This window comes from Pygoscelis adeliae, unplaced genomic scaffold, assembly GCF_000699105.1.
Source record: "Pygoscelis adeliae isolate BGI_AS28 unplaced genomic scaffold, ASM69910v1 Scaffold218, whole genome shotgun sequence".
NCBI lineage: Eukaryota > Metazoa > Chordata > Aves > Sphenisciformes > Spheniscidae > Pygoscelis > Pygoscelis adeliae.
This window is the reverse complement of record NW_008825433.1, coordinates 5000019-5017445: the sequence shown is the minus strand read 5'-3', so window position 1 is coordinate 5017445 and position 17427 is coordinate 5000019. Positions and strand designations below refer to the sequence as shown.

The following is a 17427-nucleotide window of genomic DNA, read 5'->3' as shown; positions in this document are numbered from 1 at the left end:
CTTGGGCGGGCCGCTGGCTCCCCGCCGCCCTCCCTCCCGTCGGTGCGGGGCGCCGGCTTCACCTGCCTTCCCCTTTGCGAGACCCTGCGAAGCCCCTGCGCTTTGCAAGACCCCGTTGTGGCCTCTTTTTTTAACTTATTTTATTTTCATATTAGTTCAATATTTTGACACATTGACAGCACACGCGATATTTTCACGGGTTCTTCTGCGGTCTTAGTACCTAACTACTCTTGCAAGTTACGCAGTGCTGTGATTCACTGAAATACTTTGGACTTGGAAGAAGCTGTCGTATTACCAGACTTTAAAAAAAAAAAACCCAAAACAAAACACGATGTTAACTTGTTAGCAATCTGCCTGTAATCTTACTTGCCCAGCAATGCTCTTTGCTCGCATTATTTTTAAAGCACAGCATACAGACGCCTCCCAAAGCCCTGTCATGGGTCACTTAACTTTTTATGTGTTTTTAAGATTTAATTTGAGCCTACTCGCAATGCAGGTGTATTTGGCATGTCTTCTGTTACAAATCTGTAAATCAGGTGCTTGGAGAATACTGTTCTGCTGTGGTCTGTTCACTCATTAAAAAAAAAAAAACAACAAAAAACCCACAAGAATTTTCATAAATGGCTTTTGAATACATTTTGATAACACAAGCCAATTTGATAACATACATTACTTGTAGGAACAAATATTTACATATTACATGTTATTCTCCAAAACCAGGAGATCATCTTTGTCAAATACCTGTGTTCAATTTGCTGGATTAAGGTGTGGTTACTTTCCAGTTCATGAGAATACCTAACAATATTTTTTCTTCCTTCTCTTCCCTTGCTCCCTTAAACATATACTGTAAATAAGATTAGAGTGTCTCTTATGAGAGAATTCCTAGATCAAGGTATCATCTGTTTAGCAAATTCAATACAGTTTATTTTTCCTGCTGGCAGGTATGATGGGAAGAATAACAATAATTTATACTTGTTGAGTGAGACTCATTATGTTGGTTATGTATTTCAACAAATAAAGCCTCTATATTTCTGTATTTCCTCACCCTACAGTTTTGTTTTCTTTTCCTGTTTGTAAAATTAAAAGCTTGCATAGGAGAAAGATCTGCAACCGCCTGAAGCATTGTAAAGAAAACAACCAGCAAAACCCAGTCAAAACCCCCACAACCCTTAGCTAGGCAAGAACACTTAGCAAGAACAAAGCAAGAACACAGGAACTTTGGATGCGTAGGGAATAAAATGTGTGCGATACAGTTTGTATAGACCTGGTTTAATTAGGACACCCATATGGGAAAACGGTGTTCTTGGGGATTTTAATGCTGTAGCAAGAATGCCAGGATGAGTTTTTTCTGGCTTGTAGTGAACAAATGAATGGCAATATGTTACCATCTTTTTTTGATGGTTAAAAAAATGAATGGTCAAAATTAAATGATGATGGCTCAAAAAGAGAAATTCTAATGCTATCTTCTAATGTTATTAGAAGTTTTCCCATAGAATGGAGGGATTTTTTTTAGAATTTATTTCCACAAAAATTTTAACTGAGAAATGTGCATCTCACTCGCTTTTGCCGTAGGCTACATGCCCCCTGTTCCTGATGGTACTTATTTTATGCATTGTTTCAGGAAATGGTACAGTTGTTGCTGTGCAGCTGGATGTTGCTGAATAGCATTTCTATGAGCTTGCTGTTCAATCTGTCTGTTGTTCAGAATGGCAAAGAACCCTAACTTTCAGGAAGTTGGTCATCTGCCTACAGGCTACGTCCACTGTAGATCTTCAGACAGCTTTATTGGTGAGTGGGCCAATGTATTTTCCTGAGATTTTAACTTAAGGGTTTAGGTGTATGCCATTTTAACCAGGTGGTATCAAGTGCATTGATACGTGTTTTATATGTGTGTTAATAAACAATCTGTATTTGCTGTATTGTTCTTTGTACCTAGCGAAACTTATTCCTGCTCTTCTATCAGAGGAATACGTCTTGAGCAGAATGTAAAATGGTAGCACTACAGCACTTAAGTAATGGGAGTGTGTTTGCAGATGAGCAGTGCATAACTTTCTATATGCTTTAAGTCAAAACACTTTCGGTACTAATTGTTTAGAATGCAGTCATTGAATGGTGTGGTTATTTACCATTAACCAGGGTTAACATCTGCTTTTCTTTTAATCCTTTTGCAACAGAAGGGTTGGAAATGAGACTTAAAAGTTCTGTGAATTTAATTTACTTGGTCTTTCATATTCTATATCTATATCGTATTAGAACATGTATTTTTTTCCTTTTCTGTTACAATTTTCACTCATAGTCAACTTTTTTATTGTTATTTAGAAGTACAAAGGAGCTTCTGTAGCGAGGGTTCTGACAGAATCAAAGTACTTTCTTGAGTTATACTCTGCATATGTTGAAATATTTACTAAAAATTCCTATTTCCTGAGATGTTAGCTTATTGTACCAGAACTTAGGAGAACAAAATATTTTTGTATAAAAAGACATGCATATCCATTTAAAAAACCATATGGTTTGTAACAATGGTATGTTTGTACAGTAGCCTTACTGTCACACCTACCATGTTCTGTGACTCTGTGGTAATAGAAATTGTAATTAAAATAATATTTTGCTGACATTTACTTAAAGCATAGCAAAATATTTTATGAAGTAATGAATTACAAAAAATTGAAGTACTACTCAAATCCTTTCCAATCAACTGAGAACCAATTCCTGTTTCTAGATAAAATGGCAGTGTAAGAGAATTCTATTTAAGTAAATTCCCTTTGTGTAATTCTGACAAAACCTGTATTATCTTGATAGGTACAAACTAGATGATGAAGGAATTAAGTGTTTCAAGGGTATGAAATAATTTGCTCAGTGTTTATAATCCAGACGTATTTAATAAAACTTTTAATTCTAGCAATAGTCCGTTTACTTGCATTTATTTCTAAAGTTTCAATAGGGTTATCTGTTACGTAAATATTTTTCACTCATTTTATATGAAAAAAAAAATCCAAATTATTCATGAATAATTTCTTAAATTCCTTTTTCTGTGCCTGGTATAAAAACAACTCTTCCATGTTTCATTGAAACAGCATTGCCTTTCAGAGGACTCTTTAGTCACTATCTTTAGTGATAGCCCAGGTGAGGGGGGGAAGTGACTTAGTACCAGTCTTTATTGCAGCTCTGGTTTGAGAGTTGTTTAGTAAAGATGTCATAGGGGTTTTGCTGTTGTTGCTGCATTTTTCAGATGACGTTTTTGTATGCCAGAACATGTTACAGATTACTTACGAAAAAGAAATATAGCAGGCTGAAGACTGGGGGGGGGTGGTTGTTGTTTTTCTAGCCGTGACACATATTGTGTAATACTGCATATTGCCTTATGTAATAAGTACGAGGCCGTGTTTTTCACATGCTCGCTGTTGAAGGAGGCCACCAAGAAGCGTGTCTTCTGGTGGTGTCTTGGACAGAAGTGATTTGTAGGCCTTCTGACTTAGCAGATGCCTTTTGAGACAGTTTTAATGGCACCTCAAACTTGCTGAGAAGACTGTTTAGTTTTGTTTATTTCTGTGGCACGAACAAAGCTGCAGCAGCTGACTGCTGAAGCAGTTAATTAGCTCTGAATACCTCCTGGAAATAGGTTATGGTGCTGACAAGAGGCTAGTAAATGGCTTGGCCTTTTATTCTGAAGTCGGTTAAATGTTGTTCTTTGACCGCCAGGAAGACTAAACACCTGTATTCTCTGAAAGGGGTGACAGTCATTTGATGACAGAAGATGCCAGAGGGATCTTCAGGAAGGGTTTTGCCAAGCTCCCGGCAGCATCCATCTTTTTTTATCATAAATAATACTTTGAGTTGCAACTAGGAAAATACATGTTTAGCTATGCAGGGAAGTTGAGAGCTCATAGCAGCTCGCCACAACTAAAGCAGTATATTACTTTTTACTTCCTCAAACAAGAAATGTGCAGATCCCTTCAAGAGTCGACTGAATTTGCACCATTATTAGTCCAGTCTGGGAAGGCAGGACTGCTCTCACTGTGCTGCTTTTTATGGAAAATCCACAACACATATGAAACTTGCATTGGAAATGCATAGTAGTAAACAGATAAATGAGTTTGAGTGCTACTTCAATATACTAGTGTTACCCACAGAAAGCGTACAAGGCATGTACATAGTTTTCATAAAGTTGCCAGTTTCCAACACTTGGTGTCATTCAGACATCTGAAAGGCTTGTCAGCTAGAGGCTTGTAGCCATCGTTTTGAGTCCTGTATTCCCCGTGATCAGAATGTTCTTGTTTGAAATTGGCAATTTAGAATAGTACATTGTACCAGCAATTTGGAGAGCGTTAAACATCCAAACAAATTTGTCTTGCAGCTTACACACAGGGATTTCTAAATTTCTACTTTCATCGCTTGCTGTAGTTCAGGGTCTTGACATTCGTAAGGACTGGCATCATCGGCTTATTAGCAAGTGTCCCCAGTTCAGACTTTGCCCTCTTCTATACCCTGATTCTTGTTTAGAGAGAGGTTAATGTACCCTTCAGAGGGAAGTGTGCTTTTGATTTATATATTTATTTAACCTGAAATGGAAACAATTTTCCCTTGAACTTTTCATTCTGTTGGCACATGACAACATCCACAGCTACTGGAAGCAAAGTTATTGTGCAGCTGTTGGCATTCCCTTCTCTTTACCACTTTTACAGTCTCTCAGTTTTTATGCAGACAGTACCTGTTCTGATTTTTTAGAGATAAGAGTGGATCAAGGAAAGAAAGAAATAGTATGTAGAAAAAATGGAATTAAAAATAATTTTAAAACCAAAATGTGCCTGTACTTGTACATGTATGAAGTATCATAAATGAACTTCCCTAATTAATCAAAATTGGAACTAGCAGAAAAGAGATAGTACAGAGTTGCTTGATAATGTGCGTGTAACTCGCACGTAGCTGGGTTGCCTGACCGTGGTGAATGAAGATTAACAACAGCAACTATAGACTTCTAAGGTACAGAAGTCTTGAAGGAGTACTGAGGCTTGAGATTTGCAGCTGAGTAACAATACATCCTTTTGTGTGCTCCTTTGGTGTAATAAAAGGTTTTATATTTTGAGGGCATTTCAATTTTACCATTGTCTATAAACTCTCAAATAATTATGTTGTGATAAATATTATTGCTAGTATAAGTAGATGCAACTGCACTGATGAGAGTTAAGTTAATCTTGCTTGATACAAAGTAAATGTTACTGGAAGTGTGTGTTGCATAAATCTGTTCAGTGCAGAGTTGTCTTAGCTAATTGTAAATTAACCAGTGCGAATGGAAGAAACGGTCTGTTGTTATGAAAAACCATAAAAATAAATTTACTCTCATGTCAGGATAGAAGAATGACTGCGCAGTATTCTGTGTTCCCATGGTTAGGCTGCCTCCAGTATCTCGGCCGGTATTGCTGGCTTCACGCTGTAATGGCTACAAGGGCACACAGCTTCCAATTCAAGTAGCAGAGACAGCCTGAGGAAAGCTGGGGGTTTGTTCCCATTTGTGCTGCGATCTGTATTATCAGTTTAGTATGCTGTATTTTTCTCAAATCTTATTTTCTATTTCTATCACTTTTTCTAGTTTTGTTTTAAGTTCCACGGGACTGTGTTTCTACAGTATCTTCGTTTTGGGTTAAGCGTTTCCAGGTGTTACAGAAGTGCAAATAATATTTAACGCCAGATGCATGTGTTTTCTTTGTTGAGGTAGAAATGACTGGAAACAGATGCATATTTTCTCATAATACTTTGAAAATATAGCTTAAAAATGCATTTATGTCATGAATATTTCACTTGAAAAATTAATGTTAGCTGTGTGCAGGGTATGTCCTTGTCCTGGTTTTGGCTGGGATAGAGTTAATTTTCTTCCTAGGAGCTGGTACAGTGCTGTGTTTTGGATTTAGTATGAGAATAATGCTGATAACACAGCGATGTTTTAGTTGTTGCTAAGCAGTGCTTACACTGGTCAAGGACTTTCCAGCTTCCCATGCTCTACCGACTGAGAAGGCTGGAGGGGCACAAGAAGCTGGGAGGGGGCACAGCCAGGACAGCTGACCCAAACTGGCCAAAGGGCTATTCCATACCGTGTGACGTCATGCTCAGTACATAAACTGGGGGAAAGCTGGCCGGGGGGCCGCTGCTCGGGGACTGGCTGGGCATCAGTCGGCAGGTGGTGAGGAATTGCATTGTGCATCACTTGCTTTGTATATTCTTCTTCTTATTACTATTATTATTAGGATTATATTCTATTTCAATTATTAAACTGTTTTTATCTCAACCCACGAGTTTTCTCACTTTTACTCTTCCGCTCCCCCATCCCACCAGGGTGGGGAGAGTGAGCGACCAGCTGCGTGGTGCTGAGTTGCTGGCTGAGGTTAAACCACGACAGGCCTCATTTTCCTGCTTCTTGTGGTACACCATCTTTCTTCGGTGCTAAGTATGTGCCCATTTTGAAAAGTGGCTAGTCATTGGAGTACAGAAGGTGTGTCTGAAAATATGGATGGTTGTTATCTGAAACAGCCAACCTCTTTTTATTCAAAAGTAAACCGAGGTGTAACAATAGAAGCTGATTTAAAACCTAAATTCTTCTGTGGATGCTCTTCCCACTGTGACTACAGCAAGCCTCTGTTGCTGAAATAAACCAAAACCAACAAAACTAAAACCTCTTGTAAATTAAGAAGTAAGAAAATAATTCCATAGTAGATATGATTAATGCATTAATCGATATTGTATGTTAGTGGACAGTCTCCTACTGTTATTACTGAGAGGTATTAGGGGGTTTATTTTCTTACATATATGAGGGAACATGAAGGCAACAAGAAAACTGAGTGGAAAGGCTAAGAAAATTGAATTGTACATTGTAAAGCTTTGCTCCTTGACAGACTTCATCTGTTATTTATTAAAAGTTATCCCGATTGTTTATTTTCACCCAGTTCTGGAAAGTTGATTGAAATTCTGCAAACACACTGATTTTAGTAGAGACTTGGGAGCTAAGACTATGCTTAATTGGTCAAATTATTTATTTCTTTATAATTTATGTGCATTTAATTCAGATAAATTTGCTTTCTAATGGTAACTTTAATTAAATTTGTTTAATTTTTAATTCCTTTTGTTGGAAGCTTTTTATTTAAAGTAAATGGATTGACAGAACAACAAGGTGACGGAATTCTCTGAAATATTTTCTGTCGGCTAGAATTGTTGATGCAAGCTACATCGAGTCCTGTTGTAAATGAACTTTAATAGAAAACCTCTTGGTTTCATTTTTCCTGTAATATATGGTAACTTACACTAGTCGCTTTTTTCATAATCGCAGCTTGATCTTTGCCATTTTTTAATATTTCTGCCCTTTATAATACTGGTTGTTTTCTTTTTCCCTTTAGGCTACCAATATCACCATCCCTCCAAGATGAGTAACAGCCATCCGCTTCGTCCTTACACAGCTGTGGGTGAGATTGACCACGTTCACATTCTGTCAGAGCATATTGGTGCTCTAATGAACGGGGAAGAATATAGTGATGTTACCTTTATTGTAGAAAAGAAACGTTTTCCGGCACACAGAGTGATCCTGGCTGCTAGATGCCATTATTTCAGGTGAAGTATAGCTTTTTGTCAGGCTCACGGGAAATTTTCATGCAGATAAGATAAACAGTGTTTCTCTATGAACTTTTCAGGGTGTAATCATCTGTCCCATGAGTGTGACCTTTTCTGTGTGAATGTTTCCCAGCACATCAAATCATTGTGTCCAAATATAAAAAGATAAATACCATGTCATGATGTTATTCTTTTGACCTTCATTAAATTGGATTTTGAAGGTAGTTTCACAAGTTCAAGAGAAAGATAACTTCAGAACAGGAAAGTTCTGCTGTAAAATTGTTTTGATTTCTCAGAGTATGGATGGTGTGCTTCTATGGAATATACTCAGTTAGGAAGCTTAATTTTGGCACATTGGAATTGACTATTTTTAAAAAGGTCTGGCTGATACAGGTTAGAATATGTATTTTAAAACGAGGGATAATACTAATTCAGCTTTTTTAAGAGCTGGGCGTTTTTCACTCTAAATGTAATTAATAGAACTTCCTGATAATCTTCTTCCAGTTAATTTTGTCAGAGGGATAAGCTAATAGCTAAACTAAAGCGTGAATGCAATTGTGTTCAAACTGTCTGTCGTATTTTAAAAAATAATTGTGAGTACTTTGATTTTTTTTCTCAAGATTCAGGATTTCATTGGAGTTGCTGTTTGCTTGGTTTAGAGTAAGGAATAGAGGATCAAGAATCCTGAGATTTGCTAATCTGCCATTGCTATTACAGTGACAAACTATTTGTTTCACTTGCTTTCTGAAAATTTTTCATTTTTTTTCTTTCTTACTGATAGCACTATATTTAAAAAAAAAAGATATGAGAAACATATCTCAACTTCTGCTTCGCAAGCTATTGTTCAAAGTGGAGATGGAGCAATTGTGTAGGATGAAAACATGATGCATGAGCATATTATTCTTGTGCAGCTGCTTTCAGAGCAGAGCTGCACTTTAAATGCCAAGTATAAGGGTTTTTCTTTTGTAGATTCTTAAACCGTATCCTCTTTGTATTCCCCTTGCTGTAAAGAGTCATTTATTCCTTTCTCTTTCTACTTTTTGCCTGGTTTTTATCAGGATATAAATTTCTCAAATTTTATCTTCCTTATAGAGCATTATTGTATGGCGGAATGAGAGAATCTCAGCCTGAAGCAGAAATTCCTCTTCAGGACACCACTGCGGAAGCATTTACCATGCTGTTGAAATATATTTACACTGGTCGTGCTACACTACGAGATGAGAAAGAGGAGGTTCTCCTAGACTTCCTAAGCCTAGCACATAAATATGGGTTCCCAGAACTGGAGGATTCCACGTCTGAGTATCTTTGCACAATACTTAATATTCAGAATGTCTGTATGACATTTGATGTTGCCAGTCTTTATTCCCTTCCCAAATTAACTTGTATGTGCTGTATGTTCATGGATAGAAATGCCCAAGAGGTGCTCTCCAGCGAAGGCTTCCTATCGCTTTCTAAGGTATATCTTTTGTTTGCACTTTTTTCCCCAGGAATGTTAATGTCAATCTGTATACATCTGCATCATAAAATACTAATGGGGGCACCAAATACAAGTTTATATGTTAGTTAACAGGTATCATTTTATACTAGTGAAACTGTGACAGTTGGAAACGTTCAAACCAAGCCGAACTGAAAATCCTGGTGATCTGTTCTGAATTTTTTAGGTATTTAATTTTGACCAGTCAGTATACCTAAATATAGTAAATCTGATGGAGTATTCTAAAAGGTGGGAGCAGGCAATCTGATCTTAATTTGTCTTTTTTCATCTGTTCTTGAAATAATATAATTTGGCTTCTGAATGCTGCCCAGGGGATATAAAGTAAAGATTTGAAGACAGCAGAAGATACTCCATTCTATTAATTTCTTGATATAGGCTGCCTTAGTGATGGGTGACTTTCTACTGTGTAAGCTAAAGCATTCTGGAGATTGCTGTGATTTACATTGCTGATTGTCATCATGTTCTGAAATTGCATAATATGGTGGTGTTGTAGGGTGGTTTGGGTTTTTTTGTGTGTTGGTTTTGTTGTTGTTGTTAGATGCATAAATATTTGTGCCTGAGTCAGGCTGTTCTATGACACTGAAATTTTCCACTTACTTTGGCGTGGTCTTTGAGCTGGACATAATAGTGGTAGAGTGTTTTCAAGTGATGTTCACATGAAGCATCTTGAATGAATGATGGTTTAATTATTTTTTCTTAAAAAGTGTTTTTAGTGGAAAAGCTGTGATGGGTCTATTCCTTGAATAAGTACAAGACACTCTGCTCCGCTGACTAACTTACTAGTTGTGTAGGGGAAAAAATGTTTTTTTCTCTCTGCTGTACTCTGTCATGTGCAGTTTGTTAAATCTGAGCTCTGAGAGCATATTATTAATAAAGAAGTTGGCAAACGTCATTCATCATGAAGTGCATACTTTATGACATCTTCGGCATAGCCAATTCTGTTATATGTGAGAGATTTATCCTTTTCTTAGGCGAACTCCTAAGTATTCTGCTAGCTAAGTGGAAACCAAAAAGTTGTTCAATTCTTTTTGTTCTCATTTTGCATGAGTGTGTCTTCTGCATGAATAAGAGCCACTGAAGTTTTTACCTGCTGATTCTAAGTTGGTACCAAAAGAGAGAGAGAAGCGGGGGGGGAAATCCCAAATAGTTAGAAATGGTTTAAAAAGGTGGTTCCAAGCCACACTTTATTTTTCTCATCAGTGTTCTTATACCAGCCTAAGTTTAAAGGAATGCTCTGAACTGTACTACCAAATCCCCAAATCACTTCTTATATTCCAAAGTAAATTTGAAGTACTAACTGGAATTAAGTTGATTTGAATAGTTCTCCACATTTCAATTCTGACTTATTTCTCCTAGTGGGTTTGTAATATTACCTATTATTTACATGATGGATTCTATAATTTTTGCATAAGTAACTAAAATAAGCTACAGTTTCAGGTAGTCACTTCTTTGGAGATTATTTTTAATAACTACAAGTTAAAATACCCATTAATTTTTGCCTTATTTTAATTTCCTTTTTTTTTCCTTTTTTTTTTTTTTTAATTTGTTTATTTGGGGTTGTTTTTGTTTTTCTTTTCCAGGATGCTCTTCTAAGTATTGTACTGAGGGACTCATTTGCAGCTCCTGAGAAGGACATTTTCCAAGCTTTGATGAATTGGTGTAAACATAACCCCAAGGAAAACCATGCTGAAATCATGCAAGCAGTACGTTTGCCACTAATGAGTCTAACAGAACTACTAAATGTTGTAAGACCTTCTGGATTGTTGTCACCTGATGCCATCCTAGATGCCATTAAGATTCGTTCTGAGAGTCGGGACATGGACCTCAACTACAGGGGCATGTTAAGTAAGCGTCAGGTTTTTGTTTGTTTTTTTTTCTCATTTAGTGGCTATAGTTGTCTGGAGGATATGGTTAATTTGTGCTTTGAGGTTTTTATCTATTATTATGTGTTTTAAAAGGCTTACATAATGAAATACCTTGTTATGTACTGTTCTTGCCATTTCTATTCCTCAAATAGTATTAGTCAACATATTTTCTTATTTTGCATCTCAGATATTGCTCAAACATGAATGTTGTAATAAGAGTGAATTTTCCTAGAGGAAGTGCTATATTAATAGAAAAAGTTTTGCAAAAACATTAAAAATAAAAATGCATTGACTGTGGGATATATGCTATTTAAATGGTTTTATGTTGATGGTGACTTGTTTTCTACTTGATGAAGATTTTCATCTTTTCTCTACTACTTTTGATTTTTCTCTTACTCTTTATATGCTTGCCCAAATAGTATAAACAAGTCTTCCAAAATTGTATTAATGGAAGCCTAAAAAGTGTGAGAAGCCTTTTGTTTGACTTTGTCTGTGCTCTCTGTTAATGAAACAAGAATATCTAACACTGAGCTTTAGAAAGATATTGTTAGTTTGCTATCTAATGTGTGATTTATAGAGAGTATTTGTCCCACAGCAAAGAATAAAGTTAAATGTTTTTTGAGAGCCTGCACTGTAGTCTGTCAGTCATGCGTGATGAGCCCTAGAAATAACTGCTTCCTCAGAACTGCATCTCCCCTTTGTTCTCTCTTAGAAGTTACAGATATTAATGTTTAAACGTATGTGTTTAATATTAGGATATCGTAAAAGTCTTATCGTGCAAGACATTCTGTTGACAGTGCAGTAGATAAATTTGAAAAAGTTAAATGGTGTTTTCTGACTTCTTTTTCTGCATATTTATGTCTCAATAATAACATGCTCCTAATCTCAAAATTTCTAGCTTTGTCAAAATCGCAGCTTTTTAGAGAATTGAATTTCTGTGTTGTTTTAGTACTAGTTCAGGCTCTTGGGATTTTTTTCTGTTTGTGGAAACATTGATGACCCCTTGCCATGTCATAGTTGTGCATTTGACGTTTTCATGTAGTAGTACTACAATACAGTTAAAATTTTATCACTTCAAGTTCTGTTCTTTAAATGTTAAACTTAACACCCTGTTAAAATTCATACTTCTCTTGCCAACCTGCCTGAAGAGTTCAGGGGCAGCTTTTCATCATTTAGCTTTCAGATCGTGTTTTATAGGGTCTCTCCTCAAACAAGACTGTTAACGATGTCTTTTTAATAGGGTGGTTCATCAATGTATTGTTTTGTAGTTGGACTTAGGGACCATTATTCCCAGTTATCTTGATGGAAGATCTGTTCCTAGGATGTAACAGGTTTATTACTGTGAAATGGTGTGATAAAAAACTTGCTTTACCGTCTTGGTTCAAAGCCCAGGTAGCCAAAAGTTTCCTATTTCACTCAGGTTCGTTTAGCTTTGCAGAGTACTGGAAGCTTGTATAGCTATCAAAATAGCTTGTAGAGCTATAACACTGTATATACCACTCTGCAAGTTCATGATGCATCCACATCTTGAACATTTTATGTGATTTTTAGTTTCCTTGCACTTCAGACAAAAAAACCCAAACAGTTGAAAGTAGAACAAAAATTGGGAAAGAAAGGGCAAAAAAATTATTAGAGGTATGGTGAGAGGTTGATCACAAGGAGAGACTAAATAGACCAAAACTTTAAAACCAGGAGGAAAGTGATGACTGGATGAGGAAGGTGCAATAGAATTCTGTAAAATCGTGAAGGGGACTGCGAATATAGATACTACATACTAGTAAATTACCACTATTTATTATTACCATAAAAGTCTCAGGGGGCATCAAATGAAGTGGGAAGAAACAAAATTTCTAAAATGCCTCTCTCTTTGAACTTTTGTTTTTCCTCGAGCATGTGTTTGTGGCCAGGAAAGGATACTGGCAATAAGTCTTTGTTCTGACCTAATACAGTTGATGTTCAGAACATCTAATTTGCAGTATGAGTGTGTAAAAATTAAGCAATGATTTCTTCCTCTTCTTAGTACCAGGGGAAAATATTGCAACAATGAAGTATGGAGCGCAGGTTGTAAAAGGGGAGCTGAAGTCTGCTTTATTAGATGGGGATACTCAGAACTATGACTTGGATCATGGCTTCTCTCGACACCCGATCGATGATGACTGCCGTTCTGGAATTGAAATTAAACTAGGCCAGCCGTCAATAATCAACCACGTACGAATACTCCTGTGGGACAGAGATAGTCGGTAGGTGCCAAGTTGACATAAAAAGGGAAGGTAATGCATTTTGTACTGGTGGTAATATATCAATGCGAAATACTCATTAAATATTTTATAGAAAAAGCATGATACAGTGTTGGAGATGACAATGACAAGTTTTATTTGAAAAAACCCTGTTTTTTTTTAAATGCAGTTTTGGTTGCTTACACACCAGACCATATTTTGTGATACTAAACTGCCTCATAATATTTCAATGTATTTTTTGTGCCTTCATTAAATGGTTTATATTACTAATGAAAGTGTACGTAATTTAAATTGTTTTGTTTTCTATTTGCCACTTGGTTTTCAACTGCTTTTATTTCAGTTTGAAAAACAATATTCTAGTTCTTTTGCAGAAACCATATTTTTTACATATTTACATTCCAAACATTGAAGGAATGTTTGTTCAGACTTTTTCAATATATCAAAACTGTTAAGAAATAACACACTTTGACAATAATTCAGAGATAGTAAAATTTGTTTAGAATGTGAAATACTGACTAACTACAGTAGTTATTAGAAGTCACTTCATGGTGAGACTGGTGAAGTATGAACTATCATGGATGCCTTAGCCAATTTATGCTCAGCTACATTAGATTGTTATGGAATGCATGAAAGATCAAATTATGCATATTTGAACAACTGAGTGGCTGCTTAAGTAGGAAGATTGCAAGGTTCTTTTTATCTTGACAAATTGAGTATATTAATTTTAAAACTTGCCATGACAAAGATTTTACAGTTTAGTAGACAGCTCATGCAGGTATTCATAAGCAATTTTCTATTAAAAACAATAAAACAAGCTACTTATACTTTTAACACATTACCTTTCTGATAAAAGATTAATTTTATATTACTTCCAGACTAACAGTTTAGAATTGCAAAGCAGTTGCATTTTGTTTTCTTAACTAAGCTGTGTTATTTTAGAACAGGGCGTACTAATGTTTTATCGATTTTTTTTTTTTTTTAATTATTTTTAAAATATGAATTAGTTATTAGTCACTTAAAACAGACTGCATGAATTTATAGCTATTTAATTGTTTCAAGTAAGTTCTCCTGATTCAGTTCAACTGAAATTTGTGCTTCTCCTCTATTCCTTTTGGAAAGATTGAAAAGTAAAACTTTGAAGGTACAAGGAACTACTTCATACAATATTATACTACTTGTCCTAGAAGGTCAACGAAATTTATAAACCAATTATCAACCAATTTTATAAAATCCAAAAAAGTGTTAGAAACATTAATAATGAAGAGTTCTCTAGCAATTTTTAGAGAGCTTGTAACTGGTAAAATGCCCCTCATCTGCAAAGCATAAATCAGCAGCTGCTGAAACTCGGGGAAAAACCCTTCTCCTTGGGACAACTTATTAAAAAACTATCTGTTGCTTGGTGTCCTATGACCTTCCTCTGAAATTTGTAGAACAAACCATTGTTGGTGGCAGAATATCTGACAAGATGGACCTCTAGAGTTTTTTGTCTTCATAAAACACTGAGGGTACAGTGGTTTAGGGTATAGTTTCTGTGTCATCCTGACTTTCTTGGTTTTGTGTGGAAAGTTTGTTATTGGACTTTCTTCTGCTTCTTATCAGGTATAGTACCTAAATTGTAAGGTTCCCCGCACCCCAGAAGCTCAACTGTTTAAGATAAATGGAAAAGGAAGCATTCGGAGTACTTTGTCTAGTTGTGGGCTCCTCAGTATAAGATACTGACATACTGGGGTGAGTTCATAGGTGATGAGGGCTTGAGCACACGATGTACAAGGAGAGATGCTGAAAGAACTTGCTGTTTTAAGAGGAGAAGGCTCAGAAGGGGGAACTTATTGCTGTCTTCGCCTATTTAATGGAAGAATATAGAGAATACAGGGCCAGACTCCTCTTACAGCTGTGGGCTGAGAGGGCGAAGAGCAGTGGAACCAAGCAACAAGATAAATTCCTATTAAATATTAGGAAAATAATTCACAATGGGGTAGTTGAACTTGGGAAGAGTTTGCCCAGAGAGGTTATGGATATCAGTCCTTGGAGGTATGCAGAACTTTACCAGCCAAGACCTTAAGAAACTTGCCCTAAGATTGTCCTTGCTTTTTCTAGAGGTCCTTTCCAACCTATATACTCTTTTAGTCTAAGAATTGCCAGCCACTTATCTGCACCTTTCTCATGGGATACACGAATAATGTCTCCAAAAGAGATGTTTTAGCAACTGTACAAGTGCATGGTGGCTTCTCGTTGAACATCGTTTTAAACTACTCATTCATTGTAACTGCCGCTGTGAAGCTCTGGTCTATTGGATATCTTTCTATAGATAATGTATATTCTTGACAGAACCAAATACAAACTAACAGGTGTGTTTTGCACCTCTAGTTTAGAGGTGTTACTAACAGGTGAATCTTAGATAATGAAGTGCTAAGGAGACTAGCTGTCCAAATTACCTCTGCAAAAAAGATGCTATCCTTAAGAAAAATTAAAGGCCTGATGTTGTGTGTGATGGTGGAACTGTATTTTTGAGATAATTTTTCTTTGCTTGGTACCTTCAGAAATCAAAAAAATAGCATGTTGTATACTGGTTACACATTTACAGTAGTCTGGCGGTGGTGATGTGAGAATCCCTAAATTCTCACCACACAGAAGACAGACAGTAACTTTTGGATCCAAAATGCTCAAACTCTAAAATGCTGGAGCCTAGTTAGGTCAAATATGCATGGGCTAGTAATAATAAAGTTGCTGAAACACAGTGTATTTATATGGGTTGTGAATATTACACATTTGGTTGGTGTGAATGTGAAAGCTGATTATGCAGTTGACATCTTAAAGACTCTGCATTACCTTTGTAAGTGCGTAAATTGGTATTAACAGTCTCATCTAACATCTTTAAGAATTTTTAAACAATACCACTTTAGACAGCTACCCCTCCAAGTTCTCAGCAAAAAATCGGAAATATTAACAAAGGCATTAATGTTTAACAAAAATTGTCTATGTAGAACTCTGGAAGAGCAACTCTTAGAAGTCAGTGTGAAAGGAGAGTAAGTGCTAACATGGTGCTATTGAAATGCCTGTGAATGTTGCAGACTAGTACGTTAAGAGAAAGAAAATATTCTGAAACATACATTTCACGATTTGCTGATCCACAAGTGAAGGTTCTAATTCATTCTAAGTATCGCTGTTGTAGGTATAATATGGAAATAGCTGTGGCTTTTAAGTTTTAGTTTGGGTTTGCTTTCTCCTAACAGCAAACTATAAGCTAAATATAATTGATAAGCAAGAGGAAGACACAGATTGTGTTGGTGACTTTTTTTTTAATCTTTTATTTCTGATGGGGTAATTTTGGAGTGTGTAAGTAAGTAGTTACAGCCTTAACAATGTATCATAAACAACTGAAAGGGTCAGAAGTGAAGAACATCACCAGTAAGAAAATGATCATAAAGTAAACTTGCTTTGTTTAAGTGAAGGGTTTGAATTTGCATTTTTGATCTGCTAAATGTTTTTTGATTTTTCTTTATTGATATGGCAATAGAAATAACTACTGTATCACTGGTGTTTTAGATTTAATTCCACACAGAAGGAATACAAATTATTATTTTTATGACTGAGTTGAAATTCTCCGTTGCATTTTTTTGAGGGACAATGGTCTCATCTAATTACTGCAGATTGTGAGTGTTAGGATGTTTTAAGTCATTCTAAAAACATATCGTAGATACAGGTCTATGGGTAGGAAGAAGTAGCCTTCTTTTCAGCACAACTGAAAATCCAGAATAAAGTGTAAAATTTCATACCTAAGATGTGGCTGCTTGTATTCTAACCAGTGTTTTTTGACAATCCATAGGTCTTATTCCTACTACATTGAGGTGTCCATGGATGAGTTAGACTGGATTCGGGTTATTGATCACTCTAAATACCTCTGTCGGTCCTGGCAGAACCTGTATTTTCCTGCCCGTGTCTGCAGGTTAGTTCATCAATGAAATGTTGCATGGCTATCATTAAATAACGTAGACACCAGAATAAGTTGCTGGATTTTGCTACTGCATTGTATATTTCTGATAATGTATGCTATCTTAAAAAAAAAAATTGTCTATCTTGGTGGATGCTTTTTAAATATAAATATAGGTGTTACAATGCAGGCATCCTGTTTTGAAAACTGGTGCTTCCATCTCTGTGTTTCTCCTCTCCTCTCCTCTCCTCTCCTCTCCTCTCCTCTCCTTTCTTTTTGGGGGTTTTTGTTTTTTTTTTTGGCTTG

General features: G+C 36.2%; 1 protein-coding gene across 1 annotated transcript in view; it reads left to right on the top strand.

Annotated features, from left to right (window-relative positions):
- The first annotated feature begins 1618 nt into the window (after positions 1-1618).
- Positions 1619-17427, top strand: part of BTBD9 (BTB (POZ) domain containing 9) — a 131598-nt gene continuing 115789 nt past the window's right edge. The window contains exons 1-6 of the mRNA XM_009331076.1: positions 1619-1788; positions 7383-7593; positions 8686-9049; positions 10669-10933; positions 12974-13193; positions 17017-17136. Of these exons, the coding sequence (XP_009329351.1) occupies positions 1707-1788; positions 7383-7593; positions 8686-9049; positions 10669-10933; positions 12974-13193; positions 17017-17136 (1262 nt within the window). The 5' untranslated portion in view covers positions 1619-1706. The remainder of the gene's footprint in view (positions 1789-7382; positions 7594-8685; positions 9050-10668; positions 10934-12973; positions 13194-17016; positions 17137-17427) is intronic.